At 43.9% G+C, this 25,124-nt stretch overlaps 1 protein-coding gene across 2 annotated transcripts; it reads left to right on the top strand.

The window, feature by feature from the left end:
- Positions 1-2,312: 2,312 nt before the first annotated feature.
- Positions 2,313-23,845, top strand: INO80E (INO80 complex subunit E). 2 transcript variants are annotated; one of them, XM_083376876.1, is made up of 7 exons: positions 2,313-2,417; positions 5,891-5,961; positions 8,885-8,937; positions 13,277-13,352; positions 14,762-14,879; positions 22,103-22,231; positions 23,463-23,845. In XM_083376876.1, exons 1-7 carry the CDS (start codon positions 2,328-2,330, stop codon positions 23,664-23,666), a joined length of 741 nt encoding a protein of 246 aa, XP_083233002.1. In that variant the 5' UTR covers positions 2,313-2,327; the 3' UTR covers positions 23,667-23,845. The 2 variants fall into 2 exon arrangements, with proteins under 2 accessions (XP_083233002.1, XP_083233003.1); XM_083376877.1 differs by lacking the exon at positions 22,103-22,231.
- Positions 23,846-25,124: the final 1,279 nt, after the last annotated feature.

Raw genomic sequence — 25,124 nt, 5'->3', positions numbered from 1 at the left:
CAATGGATGCTGACAAGTTGAATAATGAACTACCACAAGAATCAGTGCCGGCCCGCTGAGGCACAGGAGCGCGGCGGCCTTGTGGCGGTCCTCCGTGATTTTATTTACGAGGAGGTACCCCTCAACCTGGCCCCAATGCGACTCCCATCCTTCCGGGTGCCGGATGTCGAACTCCCTCACATGTCCTAGGTTCGCCATGCTGGGTCCACGGTACTTAGGGCGCCCGGATGGTTAGCTGGTCCGGTCGGTGACTTAGCTAGTGGCTTCAGCGTTGACCGGACAGCGACTTCCAGGGCCGTGACTTCAGCTAGTACCGGGATCCCATCCTCGTCGCCAGGTAGATTGACGGCAGGAAGGACGAGGGAGACGAGTCTTCGTTTAACAGTTTTATTTAGTCAGCCCGGACAACAGAACAGGGGAACACATGCCTTATATAGGCAGCTGTCAAACGTGACAGCAAATCAGCGGGGCGTGATCTTCCCGCCAAGAACAGGGGGCCAATCGGTCAGCTGTCAGGGCAGAATCTCCCCAGCGACAACGCTAGCGGGTTAGCCAGGGAGGGAATCCCGTCAGCTGGTTTTGGCGGGCGGCCGGCGTTTTGACAGCTAGCTGCCGCTACTGCGCATGCGCCAACTTTGACAGCTTGCGGCTGCCGCTGAGGGCTAGCCGCAGGTTGACAGTTCTAGTTGTAACACGCATGTCCCTCCTCTTTTTATCTTGTACATCCATGAGCTGCCTGAAACCGTTTCTCCGAAATTTATTTATGCCGATGATATCAATCTCACAGTCCAAAAAAACCCAACTTCAGTGATGCAGAGGAATCTCTTCTCAAGGTTTTCAGAAACTGGATGAGTACTTCAAAAAATGGCGCCTCCAAATGGTTGATGTCCAACTTTCCCAGACAATGCATATCATCTCTGGCATGTTGCATCCCACTTTTGTGCATTGGTTACCAGTACTCAGCAACATCATACCACTCTGCATTGAAGACGAGAAGTTCCAATTTGGTTATGGTCAAGGATGCTGAACAATAAGGCCCACTCTATTCACCAGAACAATTTACAGTCCATCACAAGATTGATATCCCAAAGGCCAGCTTGGAAAACAGCTATACAGTTAACATTTACCCAGTTTATTTATTTATTTATTTATTTTTGGGACTTATATACCGCCCTATCTCCCGAAGGACTCAGGGCGGCTCGAGAATGCCTAGAGAGAGGAATGGTCCAAGATACCTTGTTCTGGCCTGACCATTAGTGATCCCTCTACCAAACCAGTTAGTTTTGACCTCGAAATTGGTCAGAATTAGATGTGACACTGGAAGAAGTGCCTCTGCCCTGTATCAGTGGGGATGGAAAGATTCCCTTTGTTGCAGTCACGGTGCTGAGGTCCCAACTATTAAATATATTGTGCAAGATTGCCTACCACATATGTTCTCTGATTCCCTAGATCTACATGAAGCAATGCCAGAGGAGATTGCCTGAATAGCTGAATTGGATATCCAGTTATGAGGCCACTGGCATGTTATTAAAAGTTTTGTTTTAGTAACATGGGCTGTATATGTTTATTTCTATCATGTTATCATATGGCAAATAGTAAGAAATTACTTGATACTTTCTATCTGATTTGTTAGCATTGTGAGGTTTTTTTTAAAATAATGTGATTTATTACTGCATTATGATAGTGTTTTCTTAATTTTATGGTGCCTGCCTAGCTTGATTCGGCCGAGCTGCAAAAATGTAAAACAAATAAATGATCACACAGCAAACAAAGTGGACATCAATTCCTTTTGAGTGGGGACCAACAGCACAACTCTTGAGGCTAATTTACCCAGCCTGGGGGCAAAAGTGAACTTGATGGGAGAACTGTTCTGTAGCTTTCTTCTAGCCTGGCTTTGCATTACCTTGATTATGACTCCAAATTTCCATTCATAGGAATGCATGGTTGGCCAATAACATTCCTAAACGAGTCCAAAGATTACAGTAAATCACTGAAAGCAAAAAGGGAAGCAAAGAGATGAGGCAAAATAGTGCAGAAAATGCCTTCATCCATAACCAAAGCGAGACAGGAAAGAGATATTACCAGGCTAAACTCAGTTCTACTACTGTTTCTTAACAAACGTGGGTAGGATAGAAAATAAAGCAAGAACGCTGAACATTAAGAAAACCTTCACCGCAACCCGTTAGTTCTTTCCCTCACAATGCATGATGGGAGATGTAGTTCCGAGCTCTCCACGTGCCCGCTTTCCGAAGCATGCCGGGAAATGTAGTCTTTCCACTCTAGCTTTGTATCGCGGTTCCTGTTCCACGTTACTTCCCCAGCCGGGCATGAACGGAGCAGGAGAGCCCGATCCGGGCGGTGGGGGCTACAAGAGGCGTTATAGAGCCTTAAAGAGGAGGCTCAAATTCCTGATTTATGTAAGCGGCAGGGAATTTGGGGGGAGGAGTGGGAATTGGTGCAGCCAGAAAGAAAGGGAGTGGGTTGGAGGAGCAAATAATTTAAGAAGACCTGGGCATGGTGGGGGCGAGACTAATAAGGAGAGTTTTACAAGAAAGAATAAATGATAAAAGTCATAGTGACCGCATGCCTCCGAAACATTTAAAGAGATCCTGTCATTTGAGGAGGAAAGGCAGCACGTGTGGATTTTGAATAAATTTAGGTGTGATTACAGGTAAGATGAGGATGATCAGAGAGACAAGACCTTCTAGGACGGTGGGTGTTATAAAAAGATTATTATTTTGCCCATGTGGTCCATAAGAAGGTAGTGGTGCATGACATGTTTAACGGTGAATATAGGGTTTGGTGTTTCTCAACCATGGCAACTTAAGGATATGTGGACTTCAATTCCCAGAATTCCCCAGGTTGGAGGAGCACTGCTCCAGAAGCTCAGGTCCTAATTGACCTAAGTTGTTTTGTTGGGAGCAGCTCAGAAATAATTTGCCCTTGCCTTATTCTGGGATGTGTTTTGGAGTTGTCTGTCTCCATACAGCCTTAGTGGTCACCCATTCAGCAATTAGTTAGATCCAACTAACTTTAGTTTTTACAGGCCAGCGTGTAATATACACATCTACAATTTGTGACTGATTATTTTGCTGACCATCCTGGTAAACTATTACTGTTTGTTCAGGTATCACATGTTAGGTGAACCCAGCAGTTGTGTTTTATTCACATCTTAAAAGTTGCTAAAGTTGAGAAACACTGAACTAACAGGTTACAGAATTTGAGGAGGGGGTTGGTCCCACAGTATGCCCATTTGGGTCATAGACCCTGCTTTCCAAACCACAATGACTGGGTTCACATGATATGCTATGGCAAAAATAAGCAAACAACCTAGTGCAAGAAGAACCTTGTCTATCAAATTAGCAGTAGTATAAAAAGGATGATAATACTAATCTGCCTTGCAGGTTGCTGGGATTAGCTGCCCCCCCAAGGCCTCCCCAAATTTGGGGAGAATTTATCTCCATTTAATTCAGCAATATTATCACATTAAAGAGCTATTTTCTTAAAACAGCAATTCTGCCTATAGGGGAATATTTCACAAAACAATACTGTAAAAAGCTAACGTGAATAATTATATTGATGATGTAGAAGATTAGGGGTGTCAAACTGCTGGCCCACGGGCCGGATGTGTCATCAGGAAACCGCGCCCACCCCATTTCCAGCAATAGAGAGAAAGCTCTGATATGTCGCATGACGAGTTTGACATGTCTGATGTAGATAGTCTTCAATTTATGAGTGGTTGCTTAGTGACTGAAGTTATGACAGGTGTTCCCAGAGCTGCTTATAAACTGATTCTGGTTTGTTGGAGGTTGTCAGATGAGAGCATGTTGGGCAGTTGGACCACATTTATGACCATTTGCAGCACCTGTGGTTATATGACCATGTTTTATTATATTTTTGCCCGGACCGCCATTTACTTCCAGTTTTTGGCAAAAAATGGCCAATAACGAACAATGGATTTGCTTAACGCTTGCTGCAAACAAAGGTCGCAAAAACAAGCTGGTCACTGGATGACCCACATTATGACTCACAACCATAATGGGCAGCTCCATTATGGTCGTAAGTGGAGGACTACCTGTAATGAACAAGGGAGCCAATACAGCAAAACAAAATCTAATCAAGAACTGAAACTTAAACAAATAGCCTCAGAGGTGCTTTTTTCACCAGAAGGCAACTGGACTATTTTTTCTTTGAGGAGAAGAAAAAAATGTTTCACTTCTTATCCAAGAAATTTCATCAATTCTGATGGCGGGGGGAGGGGGGAATGGAAGTTCTGATGTGTGGGGGATGGAAACCTCTTGGATGAGAAGCGAAATGTTTTCTTTTTCCTCAAGGAAAACAAAAACAGTTCAGTTGCCTTTTGAAGAAAAAAGCACCTTTGCAATAACTATGACCTGGATGACTGAGAATCTCCACAGATACTTAAAACAACTAGCAATTTGTTGCTATGTGGTGGCTCAGAAAAGCTGCAATTTTTGCGGTGCCTATTTGCATGATTTTTGTGGAGGGAGAGGATCAACCCCCAAAAGGGGTAAAATGAACCAGGGGTAGCCACTGTCTGGGGTGACACCTGGCACTCGCTTAATCTTTTCAGATCCCAGATGTATGTGGAAAAGTGAAATAAAAGATATTGAAATGCTGGTTGTATGTTAAACATTTATTGATCCCCATTACTTGATATGAGGGAATGATGAAAATAAACTGAATTTTCTCCTACAAGGTACCACCTAGTGCAGGGGTAGGCAACCTCGGCTCTTTTATGACTCATGGGCTTCAACTCCCAGAATTCCTGAGTCAGCATAGCTGACTCAGGAATTCTGGGAGTTGAAGTCCATGAGTCATAAAAGAGCCGAGGTTGCCTACCCCTGACCTAGTGAGTTGCTACTTTTTGCAGTTAAGGCAGCAAGGTTGAAAGGAATACAGGTAGTCCTTGACTCAACAATCTCAACTGAGCCCAAAATTTCTATTGCTAAGCAAGACAGTTGTGAAATGTGTTTTGCTTCATTTTAGGTCAGACATGTCAAACTCGTGACATCATGTGACATCGCGCAATGTATCGGGACGGTTTTGCCATTGCCAGCAATGGGGTGGGCGGAGCTTCCATGTGAGGCATCCGGCCTGTGGGCCGGCAGTTTGACACCCCTGTTTTAGGTCCTTGCTTGGCACAGTTGTTGAGTGAATCTTATGCAGTTGTTCTGTAAGTAACACGGTTGTTAAGTGAATCTGGCTTCCCCATTGAGACTGCTTGTCAGAACGTCACAAAAGGTGATCACATGACCCTGGGACACTGCGACCGTTGTGAATATGAGCCAGTTGCCAAGTATCTGAATTTTGATTACGTGATCGGGGTTGCTGCATCAGTGAAAAACGGTCAACAGTCACTTTTTTCACTTTTTTTGAACGATCATTAAACATGGTTGTAAGTTGAGAACTATCTGTAGTAGATTCTGCCTGACATTAGTTATGTTATGCTTCTATTTATGAGAAGTCTGACAAGATGTGTTAAAGTTCCTACTCTATTTTCTTGAACATTTTAAAGTGTTATGTTACAAAGATTCAGAGATTTTAATGGCATTGTTTAGATCAGAGGTCTTCAAACCTGGCCCTTTTATGACTTGTGGACTTCAACTCCCAGAGTTCCTCAGCCAGCATGCCCTGGCTGAGGAATTCTGGGAGTTGAAGTCCACAAGTCATAAAAGGGCTACGTTTGACGACCCATGGTTTAGATTTAAATTTTAAGCCTGTAATGGGATCAGATTTTAATAATGTCTCATTTTAAAATATGTACATATTGTTATTACTCTTAGGATACTTGAAATGGTCTGGATATTTATTTAATGAACTACAGTATTTCCTTGCTCACGCTTAGCCTTTTTAAATCAATTCTCAGGAACAGGAATGTTTCCAAGAAGAGCTGAGAAAAGCACAAAGAAAACTCTTGAAAGTTTCACGGGATAAAAGGTAAGCTGATCTGATAAGGAAGGATAGAAGGTATGTGAAATGAGGCAAACCAAATAGCCAAGAGATTGATCAGAATCAGAATGTGGAGGTGGAAAGACAGAATTAACGCTCTTTCCCACTTGCATCTGAAGTCTTCGATGGCTGGGTGGCAGTTTGAGTCACAGATAGAAATATTTGGTGGAGCACAGGGGTGTCCAACCTTGGCCACTTCAAGACCCATGAATTTCAACTCCCAGAATTCCCCAGCCAGCAACAGGTGTTAAAGTTGCCAAGATCGGACACCCTTGGTACAGTGGTGGGATTCAGCTTGTTTGCACCACATCGGCAGAACTGGTAGCTAATTTTTTATTGCCCAGGCCCAGAATGGACTTCCGGAAGCGGCATCCACACAGACAACTGGTTGTTCACATATTTGAAATCTACCACTGCCTTGGTGTAGTAGTTAAAGCCGGTAGACTAGAAACTGGAAGGCTAGGAGTTCTAGTCCTGCTTTAGGACACAAATTCAGCTGGACCAGCCACTCAGGTGGCAGTGGCAAATCATGTCTGAAAGATGCTGCCAAAAAACCCCTGCATGGAATGTTTCAGATGGGAGTCAAAACAGGCTTAAAGACACAAAATGAAACAACAAAATCCCAGGAAGGGCTAATGTGTCTTTGAGATATATGCAGCCACCTAGCCTAGGCTTGGAAACCAAGTAAGATCAAACCTGTTAATATTTGCAGTGGAGACTGTAAAGTCTTAGTAGCGAGCAAAGGGCCTGCAGCCAGATTGGTCCATTACAACAGGGGTCCCCAACCCCCGGTCCGTGGACCAGTACCAGGCTGCAGTATGCCAGCAACTGGTCCGCACAAACAAGGAAAGCCCCATCCACAGGATGCAGGCAGCACACACAACCACGTCCCTTCTGGTCTGCGGAAAAAGCTCTCTCCATGTAACCAGTCCCTGGTGCCCAAAGGGTTGGGGACCTCTGCATTACAGTATTACTGGACAGAGAGGTCAGCTGTTATCTCTGTTGAGAGTTGAATGGCTCTGAGTTAGTTGCAATGCCTAGATTTGAATCTTGGACCTGCCATGTAGAGTGTATAAGTTGAAACTTACTGATTGCAGTTGCTGTTTTTCTTCACATTAATGGCTTTGCTAGTGCAGGTGATCCTCGACTTACAACCATTTGTTTAACGACTGTCAAAGTTATAATGCCACTGAAAGAGTGACTGACAGCTGGTCCTTGCACCTATGATGGCTGCAGCATCCCTACGGGCACATTATCAAAATGTAGCTGCTTGGCACCCAGCATGTATTTATGATGGCTGCAGCATCCCGGGGTCACATGACCGTCGTCTGCGGATTTTGCTTCCGACCAGCAAAGTCAGTGGAGGAAGCTGGATTCACTTAACCACCACACAATTCATTTCGCATGTGCAGTGATTTGCTTAACAACTGTGGTAAAAGTGACGTAAAATCAGGTGTAGATCATTTAACAACCACCTTGTTTGCAATGGAAATTCTGGTTCCAGTTTTAGTTGTAAGTCGAGGACTTCCTGTATCTGTCAATAATCTCTCTTATCAAGAGCTGTAGCTATGAATCTTAGGCCGCTGAGCCACCAGTTCCAGATTTTCCTCAGACTGCCAGGGAGTGCAGGTAGTCCTTGACTTATGACCACATAGAGCCCAAAAATTATGTTGTTAAGTGAAACATTTGTTAAGTGAATTTTGCCCCACAGTTGTTAAGTGAATCATTGCAGTTGTTAAGTTAGTAGCATGGTTCTTAAGTGAATTCTGGTTTCCCCGTTGACTTTGCTTGTCTGAAAGTTGCAAAAGGGGATCACATGACCCCGGGGACACTGCAGCCGTCATAACTATGAGTCAGTTGCCAAGCATCCAAATTTTGATCACGTGACCCCGGGGGGCCCTGCAATGGTTGTAAGTGTGAAAAACAGTCATAAGTCACTTTTTTCAGCGCTGTTGTAACTTTGAACGGTCATTAAACAAACTGTTGCAAGTTGAGGATTACCTACACACATAGTGCTTGACTTATAACCACAATTGGGGCCAGAATTTCTGTTGAACAGTCATTAAATGAATGGCTGTAAGTCAAGAACTACTTGTACCAGGCTGCAGCACAAGCTGCGAAGTCAAAAAATACTTTAAACTAAATCTGACAAACCACTTTCATTGTTGCTAAAAAAAACCAAACAAAGTCACCAGGAGTTTGGGGAAGTTTTTACTTTGCACCAGATTTTCAAGGTTCTTTAGTCTTTGGCCCTTTAATCCGCCTTCAGAGTCAGAGCTGAATTCTAGATACAAGAAGTGCAAAAGAAAAAAAAAAGAAAGGAAGGAAGGAAGTGCTCAGAGTATAGGTAGTCCTCGATTTACGACCACAATTGACCCCAAAATTTCCGGCCTTAAGTGAGACATTGTTTAAGCGAGTTTTGCCCCAGTTTTACGACTTTTCTTGCCACAGTTGCTAAGTGAATCGCTGCAGTTGGTCCGTTAGTAACCCGGTTGTTAAAGTGAACCTGGCTTCCCCTTTGACTTTGCTTGTCAAAAAGTCGCACAGTGTGATCACATGACCCTGGGACACAGCAAAGGTCATAAATACGTACCAATGGCCAAGCGTCTGAATTTTGATCACTTGATCATGGGGATCCTGCAAAGGGCGTAAGTGAAAAACGGTCGTAAAGTCACGTTTTTCAGTGCCGTCGTAACTTTGAATGGTCCTTAAATGAACTGTTGTAAGTCGAGGACTACCTGCATTGTTTCCCAAGAAATAATTGCAGCTCAATTCTGGATACCTGTCCTGGAAGAGAGGATGGCCCAGGATAATGGCAAATCTTTGGAGCCAGCTGAAGGCCATGGTTTCTTCCTGGCAATTAAGCATCAGATTGGATCATGCCTTTTTCCTACCTCTTTCCTCTTTCTAGTTTCCTGCTTGATCGCCTGCTCCAGTACGAGAATGTGGATGACGATTCCTCAGGTAAAGTGAGACTCACAACCTCCATTCAATGGCTGTGGGAGAAAGGGGAGGATTTCCTCCCCACTTTCTTTTTATATAGGGGCTTAATAATATTAAGGGACGCGGTGGCTCAGTGGGTTAGGACGCTGAGCTTGTCGATCAGATGGTCGGCAGTTTGGCGGGTCGAATCCCGAGTGCCGCATAACAGAGTGAGCGCCTGTTACTCGTCCCAGCTTCTGCCAACCTAGCAGTTCGAAAGCACGTAAAAAAAATGCAAGTAGAAAAACAGGGACCACTACGGTGGGAAGGTAACAGCGTTCCGTGCGCCTTTGGCGTCTAGTCATGCCGGCCACATGACCACGGAGACGTCCTCGGACAAGCGCTGGCTCTTCGGCTTTGAAACGGAGATGAGCACCGGCCCCTTGAGTCGGAAACGACTAGCACGCATGTGTGGGGGAACCTTTACCTTTTAATACTATTAATTTGGCTGTTCTGGATATAATTTCAGCTATTCAGGTGGGATGAGAATAAAACAGTGGCACGGCAGGATAAAAGATTTCACATCAAATAAATAAATCTTAACTGAATCTGACATTCTTATAATTAGCTGTTGCTGTTCTTTAAACATAAAGGTGGTCCATATTCCGCAGAAAATACCAAGGCATATTTTACTTGCTAATAGATATTACGGAATCAAACCAGGGCAAATTCCACAGCGGTCGATTTTCTGATTCTGGCTTAAGATGGTATCAGTTAATAGCTAAATCATGTAGAAAATACCCTTGAATACCAGATAGTCCTCAACGTAACGACCACAATTGTGCCCCAAAACTTCTGTTGCTAAGCGAGACAATTGTTAAGTGAGCTTTGCCCTATTTTATGACTTTCTTGACACAGTTGTTAAGTGAATCTGGCTTCCTCATTGACTTCGCTTGTCAGAAGGAAGCAAAAGATGACCACGTGACCCCAGGACACTGCAACTATTATAAATACGACTCAGTTGCCAAATGTCTCAATTTTGATCATGGGGATGGTACGATGGTTGTAAGTTGAAACATGGTCGTGTCACTTTTTCCAGTGTTATTGTAACTTTGAACAGTCACTAAATGAACTGTTACGAGTTGCGGTCTGCCTGTATAGCTATTATGTCTGCTTGGCATTTAAAAATGGCCTCAAGGTGTACTAGACTCGTCGGTTCAACAGACAGTTGTGTTTTTAAAAATATTGCAAGTGTATATAGGTAGTCCTAAGGTGGCTCAGTGGGTTAGGACACTGAGCTTGTCGACCAGATGGTCGGCAGTTTGGCGGGTCGAATCCCGAGTGCCGCGTAGCAGAGTGAGCGCCTGTTCCTCGTCCCAGCTTCTGCCAACCTAGCAGTTTGAAAGCATGTAAAAATGCAAGTAGAAAAATAGGGACCATTCCGGTGGGAAGGTAACAGCGTTCCGTGCGCCTTTGGCGTCTAGTCATGCCGGCCACATGACCACGGAGACGTCCTCCGACAAGCGCTGGCTCTTCGGCTTTGAAACGGAGATGAGCACCGGCCCCTAGAGTTGGAAACGACTAGCACGCATGTGCGGGGGAACCTTTACCTTTACCTTTTATAGGTAGTCCCCGCTTAACAACGGCAACTGTGTTCAGAAACTCAGTCGTTAAGTGACATAGTCGTAAATCAAAAAAAACCACACGACTGTGCTGCTTAGTGGATGGCAGTTTTAGCAGTCCGGGTTGCTGTGGTTATGTGAGGACTACGCAGGTTGTTAAATGAGGACCTCGCGGGATGAGACCTCACCACCTGCTGGCCTCCGCATTGACTTGTGATTGTGAGAAGCTGGCAGAGAAGGCTACAAATCGTGTTCATGCGACTGGGGATGCTTCAGTATTGTAATTGTGAATGCAGCGATTGTAAACCAAAGGACCGGTCTTAAGTACTGCATGTCGTGTCGTTGTATGTTTTGAATGGTTGCTGAACAAGTGGTCATTAAATGTGGACCAACTGTGTAAGCAAGCATACAAATAGTTATCCATGGTTGTGGTTTAATCCTGAGCTTTCTCTTAACCTGATCCCTGGAATACAACAGTGTTTCTCAACATTCAATTCTGGGAGTTGAAGTCCACTCCTCTTAAAGTTGTTAAGGTTGAGAAACCCTGGACTACAACTTCCAAAATTACTAGCCCTATTAACTAGGGAAAACTAAATTATAGCCTAGGAGAGTACATTGAGGCTGCTATCTCTCTTCATGGAGAAGGAAATGTATTTATGTACCGTACATGAACCATTCTGTTGTTAATCTTCCTTGCTTGTTTTCCCCTCCTTTGAGCTAGTGTGACTGGTCCCTCTTTTCCAGTTCTCCTATAGAGCATCTTTTTATATTGGTCCTTGTAAAAATTAAAATTTAATTGCTATATTCCTTCAGGATACAGCTGCTGATTACTTGTTAATATTTGATTCCGCCAGGAAATGTTATTCTTAAGCACTTTTATTTCTCTATTATATTTTATATTTGGCTGACGTTGGCTTTTTATTTTAATATCCAATTGCCAGGGGAGTTTTTAGCTGCCCAGTGCAGCCTCCCTATTATACTAATTTATCTACTTTTTTTTTTTTGCTGCTCAGTCCCATTGGTGATTTTGACTAGATTGGATAAATGACCCATGACATTCTTTATTTGAAAGCTGTCTCTGTAAAGATGAATGGTTAGAAATTGAATGTTGAAGCTGTTGTGGAGACGGCTTCATTTTGTTGCAAATGGGTCTGTTGCGGTGTCTCTGATAACCTCAGTTAAAAGAGCAAGCTGCTAGCAAAAAGTGAGGTATAAATAAATTGGATGAGTGACTTGTTCCAAAACACAGTTTGACTGTTCAGAATTATGCAGATTAGAAGTGTAAATAAATGCAGATTTTGGTACCTGAGAATTCAGGCGGTATCACGGTTTACCTCAGGGAGGTGTATAGTTCAGTAAATAGGGTTGATAAGTGTTTGCTTCACGTGAAATCCTAATACCACTTTACAAGGCCGCACTTGGAATACTGCATCCAGTTTGGTCACCACAGTGTAAAAAAGATGTTGAGACTCTAGAAAGAGTGCAGGGGCAACAAAGAGAAGAGCAGCAAAGTTGATTAGGGGGCTGGATGATAAACCATATGTTTAATATAATAAAGAGAAGGACTAGGGGTGACATGATAGCAGTGTTCCAATGTCTCAGGGGTTTCCACAAAGAAGACGGGGGTCAAGCACTTCTCCAAAGCAACTCAGGGCAGGAAGAAGCAACGGATGGAAACTGATCAAGGAGAGAAGCAACCTAGAACTAAGGATAAATTTCCTGAAGGTTAAAACAATTAATTAGTACAGGGGTAGGCAACCTTGGCTCTTTTATGACTCGTGGACTTCAACTCCCAGAATTCCTGAGCCAGCATGGCTCAGTTTGGAAACCTCTCCCTTTTCCCTTAGCATGGCCGGCTCAGGAATTCTGGGAGTTGAAGTCCACGAGTCATAAAAGAGCCAAGGTTGCCTACCCCTGAATTAGTGGAACAAATTGCCTCCAGAACTTGTGAATGCTCCAGCACTGGATGTTTTTAAGAAAAGATTGGACAATAATTTGTCTGAAATGGTATAGGGTTTCCTGCCTGAGTAGGGGGTTGGACTAGAAGACCTCCAAGGTCCCTTCCAACTCTGTTATTCTGGGTAGTTTGGAGAGCCAAGCTAAGAAAAGGTGGATTTCTATGAAAAGGAAACTATATTTAGTGTCTGAACAGGGAGTCAATGCAATACAGTTAGTCCTTGACTTACAGCCATTCATTTAGTGACAGTTCAAAGTTACAACAGCACTGAAAAACGTGACTTACAATTAGTCCTTGCTCTTAAAACTGACATGGCATTCCCCGTGGTCACCCGATCATAATTTGTTTGGCATCTGGCATGTACGTGAAATCGTTGCAGTGTCCCGGGGGTCATGTGATCACCATTTACAACCTTCCCTGCCGGCATCCAGCAAGCAAAGTCAATAAGGAAAGCCGGGTTTGCTTAAAAACCACCTGATCCATTTAACAACAGCAGTGATTCTCTTAACAACTGTGGCAAAAGTCATAAAATTGGGCGCAACTCATTTAACAACTGCCTTGCTTAACAATGGTAATTCTGGCATCAGTTGTGGTCATAAGTCAAGGACTACCTCTATCTTGACCTTGAATCCAGAAAATTTGAGGGATTCTCAGTCATGAAAATCGCTGGGGAGCCTAACCTGGATCAGATCACCTAACCAAGGAAACGAGGCAAACACACACGGCACCATTATATGAACTCTATAATCTCTGGCAGAAGTGGGTGGAGTGACTTTGTCTGATTTTATTTTTCCGGAATCAGATTCGGAAGCAACAGCCTCCTCCGATAACAGTGATGGAGAGATGCCAAAAGGGACAGAGCCTCAATCCCTCAAAAGGTGAGTATGTGATAGGCTTCAGGATGGAGATAAACGACTAACTGAGGCTAAAAGGGCCTGTTCTCTTTAGCAGACAAAAGAGGTAGAATTTTTTTAGACATTTTCAACACACGTCCAGAGTGACTTTCTTTATGCAGTGCTGTGGTGGTGGGGTGAAGTGGATGGTCTTGAGAGATTCAGACTAGGCCTACAGGCTAGAGCTGGCTGGGGAAATCCTGGGAGTTGAAGTCCACCCATCTTCAAGATGCCAAGATTGAGAAAAACTGGGCTAGAAAAGATAAGATAGGTAGGATAACCTTCACTGTCACTTTTCTGTGTACACAGTGGCACACATTAAAATGAAATTACATACACACACACAGAGAGAGAGAGAGAGAGAGAGAGAGAGAGAGAGAGAGAGAGAGAGAGAGAGAGAGAGAGAGAGAGAGAGTATACATATACATATGTATATGTGTGTGTATATATACACATGCACGCATATACATACACAAATGTATACATATCCATGTAAATTACAGTCCATTTTGAATACCTAGTGGAAAAAAGAATCTTGAGAGTTAACAAGGTTGATACTAGATGGTACAAAATTTAGTTGTTCTGGTTAGGATACCACAAAGCCACCTCCCAGAAGGTAACGAAGAGAGGTGGTCATGGAGGGGATGTGTAGCATCCCTGACAATACTGCAGACCCTGGTCAAGCAGCGCTTATACGCCACATCCTGGATAGAAGGAAGTGAAGTACCAGCCATCTTTTCTGGTCCTCACCACTCTCTGCACCACCTTCCTGTCTGAAGCAGTACTACTTCCAAACTACTGTACACAGTAATGCAACAGGACAGGATGCTTTCATTTGCCCCTTTATAGAAAGGGGTCAGGACAGGGGAAGGACGATGTGTTCTTCTCATATGACGCAGAAAATGCAGACGCTGCTGTGCCCGCTTCACCAGTGTCTCATAGTTGAGCGGCCAATCTAACCTACTCGTTTGCTGCACACCCAGAAACATGATGCTACCAACCCACCTCCACAGCTGAATCGTTAATACACAGAGGGGTAGGGCTGTGCCTGCCTTTTTCGAAGCTGTTCCTCGGAGCCGTTGCATGGCTTTGCACAGTCGTGAGTTGATCTCTTTTGCAAGCCAGGGGGCCTTTTTTTGCCCACTGCCTTCTTGAAAAATATAGCTTTTAGCCCAGGGGTGTCAAACTGCCGGCCCACAGGTTGGATGCATCCTTAACGAAACCGGGCCCATCCCGTTGCCGGCAATGGAGAAGTCGCGACACGTCACGTGACGTTGCGAGTTTGACACCCCTGTTTTAGCACAATGGGTGGTTCCCATGTATACAAGACAGGCTGATTCCATGGAGCACGTTTTTGGCAGCTGTTCATCCATGACATCTCTTTCTGCTCACAGAAAACAAAGCCCCCAGCTTGGCAGTGCCTCATCACCATCCTCCTCAGGTCTTTCTCTGCAGCCAACATCTGGTTTTGGGCTACCAGCTTCAGGGACATCATCGCCCTACTTAGCCTCAGTGAGTAATCCTGTCTCCATCTGGGTAATAGGGCTGAGTAGATAGTTGTCCAAAGTGGGCCCTGAAGCTGGGAAAAGACTTAACCGAGATTGATTGGTTCCCCAGCCTTGATTTCCTTCAAGTGTGCTGGATCAGATCTCTTCTCGCTTTGACTCTGCTAGTTTGAAAGTTGTAATCTATTATAGGTAGTTCTCCACTTACAACCGAAATTGAGCCCCATTGCTAAGCACTACAAAATTGATGTTGCTAAGCGAGACAGTTGTTAAGCGGGCTCTGCCCCGTTTTACGACCTTTCTTGCCACAGTTGTTCAGTTGAATCAACTGCAGTTGTTAAGTCAGTAACACGGTTGTTAAATGAATCTGGCTTCCCTGTCGATTTTTGCTTATCAGAAGGTCACAAATGTTGATCGTATGACCCTGGGATGCCGCATCCGTCATAAATATGAACCAGTTGTCAAGCATCTAAATGTAAATCACATGACCGTGAGGATGCTGTCACAGTCATAAGTCTGGAAAAAAAGCAGGCATGTCACTTTTTTCAGTGCTGCTGTAACTTTGAATGGTCATTAAACGAAAGATGACAAGTCAAGGATTGCCTGCACAAGAAACTAAGTCAGATAAAGCAAAGAGAATTCTCAGCCCTTATGGTTTTCTTCAGTTTTCCTAGACCAGGGGTATCAACCTTGGCTCTTTTATGACTCGTGGACTTCAACTCCCAGAAGTCCTGAGCCAGCACAGCTATCTCATGAATTCTGGGAGCTGAAGTCCACGAGTCATAAAAGAGCCAAGGTTGCCTACCCCTGTCCTAGACTAAGGTACCACATTTGAAATAAAGGGAGTTTTTGGTAAGTGCAATGCTCAGCATGGGTGTGTTGGAGTGGGACTGCTGACTGTTGCTAAATATTTTTTTTATTTTTTTATTTTAATTCCATTTATATCCCTCCCTTCTCCGAAGACTCAGGGCGGCTTACAAGCTTAGCAGTAGCCTTCATCCTATGTATATGCCTGCTTATTAGGGCTTTCACACACACCCCAAGCGGCATTATTACAAAGTCAGCTTAATTGCCCCCAACAATCTGGGTCCTCATTTTACCTACCTCGGAAGGATGGAAGGCTGAGTCAACCTTGAGCCTGGTGGGACTCGAACCTGCACTAATTGCAGGCAGCTGGTGTTACTACTACAAACCTAATAGTTCTGTTCCATAATATACGCCCCCCCCCAAAGGGCACCTTAATATCAAAAAAAGATTTACTGAATGCTTGAGTTTGCCCAGTGTGCTTCCTTCCCTGAGTTATTTCATTAACTCACGTTTTTTGATTTGCACAAATCATTGAAACGGAAAAAAACCCCAAAGTGGGTTGAGCATACATGGCATTCTAAGCCAGAAGCCCACTTCCCACAACCACGATTAGCATGTTTTACAACTGCAGGTGCTGGGAGTCTACTAGTTCTACTTTGTCCTGCTAACCCAACTGATACTAGTATCACAAGGCTTTGGCTTCATCCCATGTTTTCTTCTTTAGCTTGGTTTCCATGTCACTTCCATTTCACCTCATTATTTCCAAGTGCTTAGCGCTGAATATAGGCATAAAAATTAGGCCTCCATTTATCTTAGTCAATGGTAATTGGATGCCTGGAAGAACACAACACACGATTCTAATACATTTGGATATAAACTGCTTTTTTAAAAAAAAGCCTAAATGAAGAGCTGTAAGTTGTTTCTGCATCCCTGGTTCCCTTCCCAAGCATTGGAAAGATTTAAATTTTGAATTTTTTTGGACTGAGGGCATTTCATGTTTCTGCTGTCCTGGATCATCTGGAGGCTGAAGGGAGACATCTAAGCTTAAATGGGAAGAATGGCACAATGATGATTTTTTTTCTCACACAAAAGACCCTGAGATACGTTGCAGTGTTTCAATCTTACTTTTACCTGGTTTTGCAACCTTGGCAACCTTGGCATGCTGGCTGGGGAATTCTGGGAGTTGAAGTCCATACAACTTAAACTGACAGTTGAAAAATACCGTTTTGCACTAAAGGGATGTCACTTAGCTCTGCTACACCCAAGTGTACTTAAAGCATAGTTATTATATGATGTCCAGTTAGGTCCATGTAGTTCCTTAGCTTCTTTAGAAAGAGTCCATACTAAATTTCTTAGAAACATTTTCCAAACTTCTTGCTGTGTCTCAGATGCAGTTCTTCCACTGTAGGTCAGCCTGAGTTAGATCAAGACCAATATTTGGTTATATTTTTACACATTGGGCCAAAATATGATTTGTCTGTGTAGGGTCCTTACTGATAATTTTGTTTCATCCTGGCCTAAAGCAATAGATTAAAAAAATGGAACTCTTTGGGCTTTCCTTAACTCTCTGCAATTAGTCAAATGTGTGCCACAATGGATTTAATGGACTTAGGATATTAATATTTGTTGTTGTTAGCTGCGAAGTCATGTCCGACCCATCGCAACCCTATGGACAACATTCCTCCAGGTCGTCTTGTCCTCTACCATTTTCTGGAGTCCATTTAAGCTCACGCCTACTGCTTCAGTGACTCCATCCAGCCACCTCATTCTCTGTCGTCCCCTTCTTCTCTTGCCCTCAACCTTTCCCAGCATTAGGCTCTTCTCCAGTGAGTCCTTCCTTCTCATTAGGTGGCCAAAGTATTTGAGTTTCAACTTCAGGATCTGGCCTTCTAAAGAGCAGTCAGGGTTGATCTCCTCTAGGACTGACCGGTTTGATCACCTTACAGTCCAGGGGACTCGCAGGAGTCTTCTCCAGCACCACAGTTCAAAGGCTTCAATTCTTTGGCGCTCAGCCTTTCTTATGGTCCAACTTTCACTGCCATATATTGCAACTAGGAAGACCATAGCCTTGACTATACGCACTTTTGTTGGCAGGGTGATTTCTCTGCTTTTTAGTGTGGTGTCTAGATTTGCCATGGCTTTCCTCCCCAGGAGCAAGCGTCTTTTAATTTCTTGGCTACAGTCCCCATCTGCGGTGATCTTGGAGCCCAGGAAAATAAAATCTGTCACTACCTCCATTTCTTCCCCATCTATTTGCCAGGAATTGAGAGGGCCGGATGCCATGGTTTTCTTAATGTTAAATTTCAACCCAACTTTTGCACTCTTCCTCTTCACCCACAACAAGAGGCTCTTCTTCACTTTCTGCCATTAGAGTGGTATCATCTACATATCTTAGGTTGTTGATATTTCTCCTGGCAATCTTAATTCCAACTTTTGATTCATCTAGCCCTGCCTTTCTCATGATGTGCTCTGCATATAAGTTAAATAGGCAGGGCGACAGTATACAGCCTTGCTGGATTCCTTTCCCAATTTTGAACCAAAATAGGTTTCTCAAGAGACAAATAAGATGGTCTGGTACTTCCATCTATTTAAGAACTTGCCACTGTTTGTTGTGATCCACACAATCAAAGGCTTTAGCATAGTCAATGAAGCAGAAGTAGATGTTTTTCTGGAACTCCCTAGCTTTCTCCATGATCCAGCGTATGTTGGCAATTTGATCTCTAGTTCCTCTGCCTCTTCGAAATCCTGCCTGTACTTCTGGTAGTTCTTGATCCAGATACTGCTGGAGTCTAGCTTGTAGGATTTTAAGCATAACTTTACTAACATGTGAAATGAGTGCAATGGTGCGATAGTTTGAACATTCTTTGGCACTGCCTTTCTTTGGAATTGGAATGTAAACTGATCTTTTCCAATCCTGTGGCCACTGTTTGAGTTTTTCAAATTTTGCTGGCAAATTGAGTGTAGCACTTTTACTGCATCGTCTTTTAAGATTTTGAATAGCTCAGCTGGAATACTGTCACCTCCACTAGCTTTGTTGTTGCTCAGCTTTTCTAAGGCCCACTTCACTTCACATTCTAGGATGTCTGGCTCGAGGTCAGTGACCACCTCATCGTGGTTATCAGGGACGTTAAGCTCATTCTTGTATAGTTCTTCTGTGTAATTTTGCCACCTCTTCTTAATCTCTTCTGCCTGTTAGGTCCCTGCCATTTTGGTCCTTTATCATGCCCATTTTTGCATTAAACGTTCCCTTCATCTCTCCAATTTTCTTGAAAAGATCTCTGGTCCTCCCTATTCTATTGTTTTCTGCTATTTCTTTGCACTGTTCATTTAAGAAGGCATTCTTATCTCTTCTAGCTATTCTCTGGAATTCTGCATTCAGTTGGGCATATCTTTCTTTTTCTACCATGCCTTTCGCTTCCCTCCTTTCCTCAGCTATTTGCAAAGCTTCCTCAGACAGCCATTTTGCTTTCTTGCATTTCTTTTCCTTGGGGATGGTTTTAGTTGCTACCTCTTGTACAATGTTGCGAACCTCCGTCCATAGTTCTTCAGGCACTCTGTCTATCAGATCTAATTCCTTAAATCTATTTGTCACCTCTACTGTATATTCAATGGGGATATGATTTAATTCATACCTGAGTGGCCTAGTGCTTTTTCCTACTTTCTTCAGTTTAAGCCAAAACTTTGCAATGAGAAGCTCATGGTCTGAGCCACAGTCAGCTCCTGGACTTGTTTTTACTGACTGTATAGAGCTTCTCCGTCTTTGGCTGCAGAGCACATAGTCAATCTGATTTCTGTGTTGACCGTCTGGTGATGTCCATGTGTAGAGCCATCTCTTGGGTTGTTGGAAAAGAGTGTTTGCTATTCTCTTGACAAAATTCTATCAGCCTGTGCCCTGCTTCATTTTGTACTCCAAGGCCAAACTTGCCTGTTATGCCGGTTATCCTTTGGCTTCCTACTTTAGCATTCTAATCCCCCATGATGATAAGAACATCATTTTTTTTGTGTTAGTTCTATAAGGTGCTGTAGGGCTTCATAGAACCGGTCAATTTCATCCTGTTCAGCACCGGTGGTTGGGGCATAGACTTGGACTACTGTGATATTGAATGGTTTGCCTTGGATTCGAACTGAGATCATTCTGTCATTTTGGGAATTGTATCCCAGTATTGCTTTTCCTACTTTTTTATTGACTATGAAGGCTATTCCATTTCTTCTGAGGGATTCTTGCCCGCAGTAGTATACCTGATGGTCATCTGAATTAAATTCACCCATTCCTGTCCATTTTAGTTCACTGATTCCTAAGATGTCGATGTTCAGTCTTGTGATCTCTTGTTGGACCACGTCCAGGTTGCCTTGATTTGTGGATCTTACATTCCAGGTTTCTATGGAGAAAAAATCTTTACAGCATCGGACTTTCCTTTCACCACCAGACACATCCACAGCTGAGCGTCCTTTTGGCTTTGGCCCAGTCGCTTCATTCTTTCTGGCGTTACTAGTACTAGCCCTCTGCTCTTCCCCAGTAGCATATTGGACGCCTTCCGACCTGAGGGGCTCATCTTCCAGCGTCATATCGTTTTGCCTTTTGGTACTGTTCATAGGGTTTTCATGGCAAAGATACTGGAGTGGGTTGCCATTTCCTTCTCCAGTGGATCACGTTTTGTCAGAACTCTTTGCTATGACCTGTCTGTCTTGGGTGGCCCTGCACGGCATAGCTCATAGCTTCATTGAATTACGCAAGCCCCTTCGCCACAACAAGGCAGTAATCCATGAAGGGGTATTAATATTTAGTTAGGCCTAGATCTCTTCCAAGGATCTATTTCAGCTTAGCTCTTTCTTTAACCAAATTTGAATCCTTAAATGTAGAAGGGCATTTAAGTTCCCTGGCACAACTGAAAGTCTGTCCTAAGTAGTCTTAGGTCAGGGGTGTCAAACTCAATTTCATTGAGGGCCGCATCAGCATTGCGGTTGCCCTCAAGGGGCCGGGTGGGTATGGCCAGGGTGGGTGTGGCCTACTGGGTGGGCATGGCTAGAGTGCGTATGGCCTACTGGGTGGACATGGCCAGCTCTACATCATTCGCATCAAGCCTATGGGGGCCTGGGCAGGAGTGGGACAGATCTGAGGGTCTCTGGGTCAGGGCCAAGGCAGTGGGGGCCGTTCCCTCACTGTTTCCAGGATGGCTTCGCGGGCCACATGAAACCACTTTGCGGGCCGGATCCGGCCCCCGGGCCTTGTGTTTGACATGTCTGTCTTAGGTGAATACAAGAGCATCTCTTTTAAATTTAAAGTTTGCCCATGCACCAAAGGGGTCTTTGAAGTCATGAAATATGTCTTCTTATATTCCCTATTTTTTGCTAGTACACATTCAGGTTGATAACCCCACATCTCAGTAATTTTCCCAGTCATTCTGACTGGTTGTATTCACATTTTTGTTTTACTTTCAAATCCACGTAATTCTGTTAGGTTAAGTGTGGCTAGGTTTAGTTATGTCATATATAAAAGCTGCAGCTAACTGATACATCCAGTTAATGTTATGATTTGCGCTGACCCTTATGCATGTAACCTGTTTTACATTGCTGAGTGTTATTATGTATTAGTCATTGACTGAGATTGAGGCCATTCATCATCTTGGCTAGGGATCTGAAAGCCCCGGGTGGCCCACGTAGTACAAATCGGATGCACACACGTAGAGAATGAGAGTCTGAGCAAGATGCTGGTGTTAATCTGTCTTGCGGGATTTAATTGTGGATTTATAACTTCTCAGAAAAAAAGATGACTCTGGAGAGCTATTTCCACAAGTGGTTAAAAAGAGGGCACCAAGCAATCCAAGCATTTGGAAAGGTTTCCATTTTAGGCATTGTACTGTTGAGGGAAAAACATAATTAAGGAACCAGATTTGAGGTTTTTTGTTTGTTTGTTTTCCCAAGTCCAGAACATCTTACATTAAAAAGAGTAAATCTAATGCTTAAAATTAGTGTAATAATCTAAACAAAGAAAACTTTGAGTGAGTATATAAGGAATATAGAAACTATACAAGAAATATATAAATATGGAAAATTGGGAGAGCTGTGGATTCTCTGGAAGGATCCAGTTGGGCTGTGAAGGAGGAAAGAAATGGGTTACATTTGATTTTTCCAACTTGGCACCATCCAAATGTTACCATGCTCATCATCCTCACCAACACCCATGTTGGCTGTCTGTGATGAGAATGTCAATCATCTGGAGGGGCCCAGTTGGACCGCCAGTAGATCGGCCCATTGCTGGTGTGAAGAAGAACTCTTGGCCTTCCCTAGCTTGATATCCTCCAGATGTGTTCGGATCAATTTTAATACAACCCTCTCCAACTGGGGAGAATCACCTGCTCATCATTCATATTTTGATTTTTTTTTATTCCATCTCTTCCCTCTTGCCATTCCTTTCCCACCCAGCTGAATTCACCCACTTATGCTCCCTTCCCCTCTGACTACTTGGCGCTGGGGCCCGAACCTGTTCCCCCCCAGCCTGACAGCAACGCTACTCGCTCTGCCCGGCGGCCAGCCAGGCCCCACACGCTCAAGGTACCTCAAGGAAGGTGGTGGGGGTGGATGGAGACGAGGGCTGTCTGTCTATATATGCAGTCTTGCTTTAGGGGGCATGCTGGATGTGGAAAATATAGCGCTGGATTAAATTCACAACCGCATTCGCATTTGGGTGGGTGGGTGACATGAATATGCAAGAATGGATGTGTTTCAGCTTACAGACACTGAAAAACTTTTTTGTTCTTAGGGAAGTTGCCCTGATTGAGTGGGGTGAATAAGCCACGATAAAAGAAGCGATGCAGCTATGCTTCAAACTTCAAATTAACTTTGATCCCTTGCGCTGTCGTGGCTTGAGGCTTCTATGAAATGTTCTGTGAATAATACTGCACGCCTACAGCAGATATTCACTCATCCAAACTTGCTTTGGATTCTCGTGCTTTGGGCTACAGTCACAAAAAGTGTCTAGATGAAAACGGAGCCGTTGTCAGGTTTTCAGGGGTTTCTTAAGACGTCCAGCATTACATTGTGAGAAAAGAATCTTACTGATTTATGGAATTTTTCACCCTGCCTTGCATCTTCGTGACTGGGCTCACAAATACCAGGATACATTTGTGCAACATGGTATATTAAACCCTCATTAAGTGGTCCATAGAATAAAGTAAGGCACGGAACTCAAGTGTGAAGCCAGGAGCTGTAGAGGTGTTGGCAATGGTCACATGGTTACTCAGATTGCAGGGAGCATAACTGTTCTGACCCTTGGGGAAGATTTCAGGGGCCTTTGGCCCTAAAGCATCCATTTTACCCCTTAAGCCCATAGCTGTTGAAAAATGGCGGGAGAATTGTTGGTGCTGCACATTCTTGGAATGCTCTTGAGGGACATGGTGGAACTCCTGTGGTTTGTGAATGACTCGACCCTATGTTTAAGACAAGGGTCCCCAAACATGGCACCTTTAAGACTTGTGGGCGTCAACTCCCAGAATTCCCCAGCCAGCCATGCTTGGAGATCCCTAGTATGAGATCTCCTGCTTGATTGGCTGGGGAATTCTGGGAGTTGAAGTCCACAAATCTTAAAAAGGTCCAAGTCTGGGGATCCCTGGCTTAAGCCGTCAACCACACACTAACAAATGCCAACAGATGGATTTGGACAAAGAACCAAAGCGTCCTTATGGGTCTATGAAAGGAAGTGAGGAGGAGGAGGAGGAGAAAGGAAGAAAAAAGCCGCAGGATTCAACATCCGTCTCAGTTTTTCTCTCTTCTTTCCCATCTGCAGCTCCCGCTGCCCCCAGCCTCCCACTCGGACTGTTCCCCCGTCGTGGTGGGATTGCCATTCCCTTCACCCAGAGGGACTCCCAAGCTGCCACCCCCCACAATCCTCAGCACGGTGCCCCACCAGATGTTCAGTGACACAGGGGAGGGAAGCGGTGAAGACCCCCTGGATGGCGACGACGAGCTGGTCATCGATATCCCCGAGTGATAAGTGGCAAAGCAGGCGCGTCAGTTGAAAGGACCCAGGCCTCTCGGTTGCGTGTGAGGGAGATGGTGCCCCTCCATTTTATTTTGTAATTTCTTTGTTTACAGACTCGGGGGGGGGGAAACATGCAAAACAGTCAATAAAAGGGATTTTGTTTTTGTACTAAAAGCGTCCAGTTGCGATTTCTACACTCTTACGTTCCTTTCCTCCCCTGAAATCCTTGGGCTATTAACAGTTTGGTGAGACATTTCCTGACCCTGTTGTGTGACATGCCATCGTTTACACACTGGTAAAAGAAAAATCTGCTCGAAATAATTACATCTGTTGATGAGGTAGAGCCAATCTCTCTTTTGCTGCAAAAGAAAAGAAAAGATTCTAAAAAAAAATGCTTCAAATCTACAGCTGGGTCTTCGACTTTCAACCATTCGTTTAGTCACCATTCAAAAGTTACAATGGCATTGGAAAAAAAATTACTTACAATTGATCCTTGCACTTAAAACCATCTCAAGCCCCCCCCCCAGTCACGTGATCAGAATTTGAGCACTTGGCAACTGGCATGTGTTTATGACAGTTAAAGTGTCCCAGAGTCATGTGACCATTATTTGTAACTTTCCTGGTTGGCTTCCGACAAGCAATAGGGAAGCCAGATTCACTTAACAACTGTGTGATTTGCTTAATGACCCAAAAAAGGTAAAATTAGGCACAACTTGCCTAACTACTTCACTTAGTGACAGATGTTCCGGGCCGAAATGTTGTAAGTTGTGGACTACCCATAGTCCAGGTTGGAAGAGAGAGCAATAACTAGGGAGTTTTTCTACTGCACATGTAAACATTTGACATCTATCACTGCTCCACGCCCAACTTAAGTGCAGTTTAATCTTCAAAATGTTTGGGACTGTTTTAGCTGAGCTGAAAACATCCCCTCTTTTGTAACTGCATTTTTAGGTTATTTTACCAGATGGTTTCTCCAAAAGTTCTGCTCGCTGCAGTGCTTCATGGTTTTTGCTACAGATTTTTTTTTTGTGCTGGTGGGAATACAGTAAGAAAGAGTCCCATAGTAAAAATTGTAAGGATAAAAGAAGAATCTTTTATCGGTTTGAAAGAAGAGAATATTTTTCAGGCATGGGTGAATCAGCTTTAAGAGAAAAGAAAGAGCTCATTTTACTTGGCTGTGAAACAATTGTGTATAAACACAGATGGAAGACACTACCTCTCTTGCGGCGTTGATTCACCTCTTACAAAGCAAACAGATTTGTCACTTGAGTACTGCTTGTCTCTTGGTGAACAGCTATGCTGTTCAGAGAGGAAATGAGTGGTTTTAATTGAGGGGGTCCAAGATATTTTTGGTCCCTCTGGAAGAAAATTCAAATGGTAATTCTCCCCCACCCTCCCGCTCACATAGTGATTAAAATAAGAATAAGCTAAATGGACATTTCTGCATTTAACAGTTAATTTCCGCTT

Source organism: Vipera ursinii, assembly GCF_947247035.1.
Source record: "Vipera ursinii genome assembly, chromosome: Z".
Classification (NCBI taxonomy): Eukaryota; Metazoa; Chordata; class Lepidosauria; order Squamata; family Viperidae; genus Vipera; species Vipera ursinii.
Note: the sequence above shows the minus strand (reverse complement) of the source record. Positions and strands in the feature narration are given on the sequence as shown.

What these genes read in the sequence shown, in the direction of transcription:
- INO80E (XM_083376876.1), top strand. Translation starts at nt 2,328, where the DNA reads ATGAACGGAGCAGGAGAGCCCGATCCGGGCGGTGGGGGCTACAAGAGG. An exon ending in GGCTCAAATTCCTGATTTAT is followed by an intron (nt 2,418 to 5,890) that starts GTAAGCGGCAGG and finishes ATCAATTCTCAG; the next exon opens with GAACAGGAATGTTTCCAAGA. An exon ending in GAGCCTCAATCCCTCAAAAG is followed by an intron (nt 13,353 to 14,761) that starts GTGAGTATGTGA and finishes TTCTGCTCACAG; the next exon opens with AAAACAAAGCCCCCAGCTTG.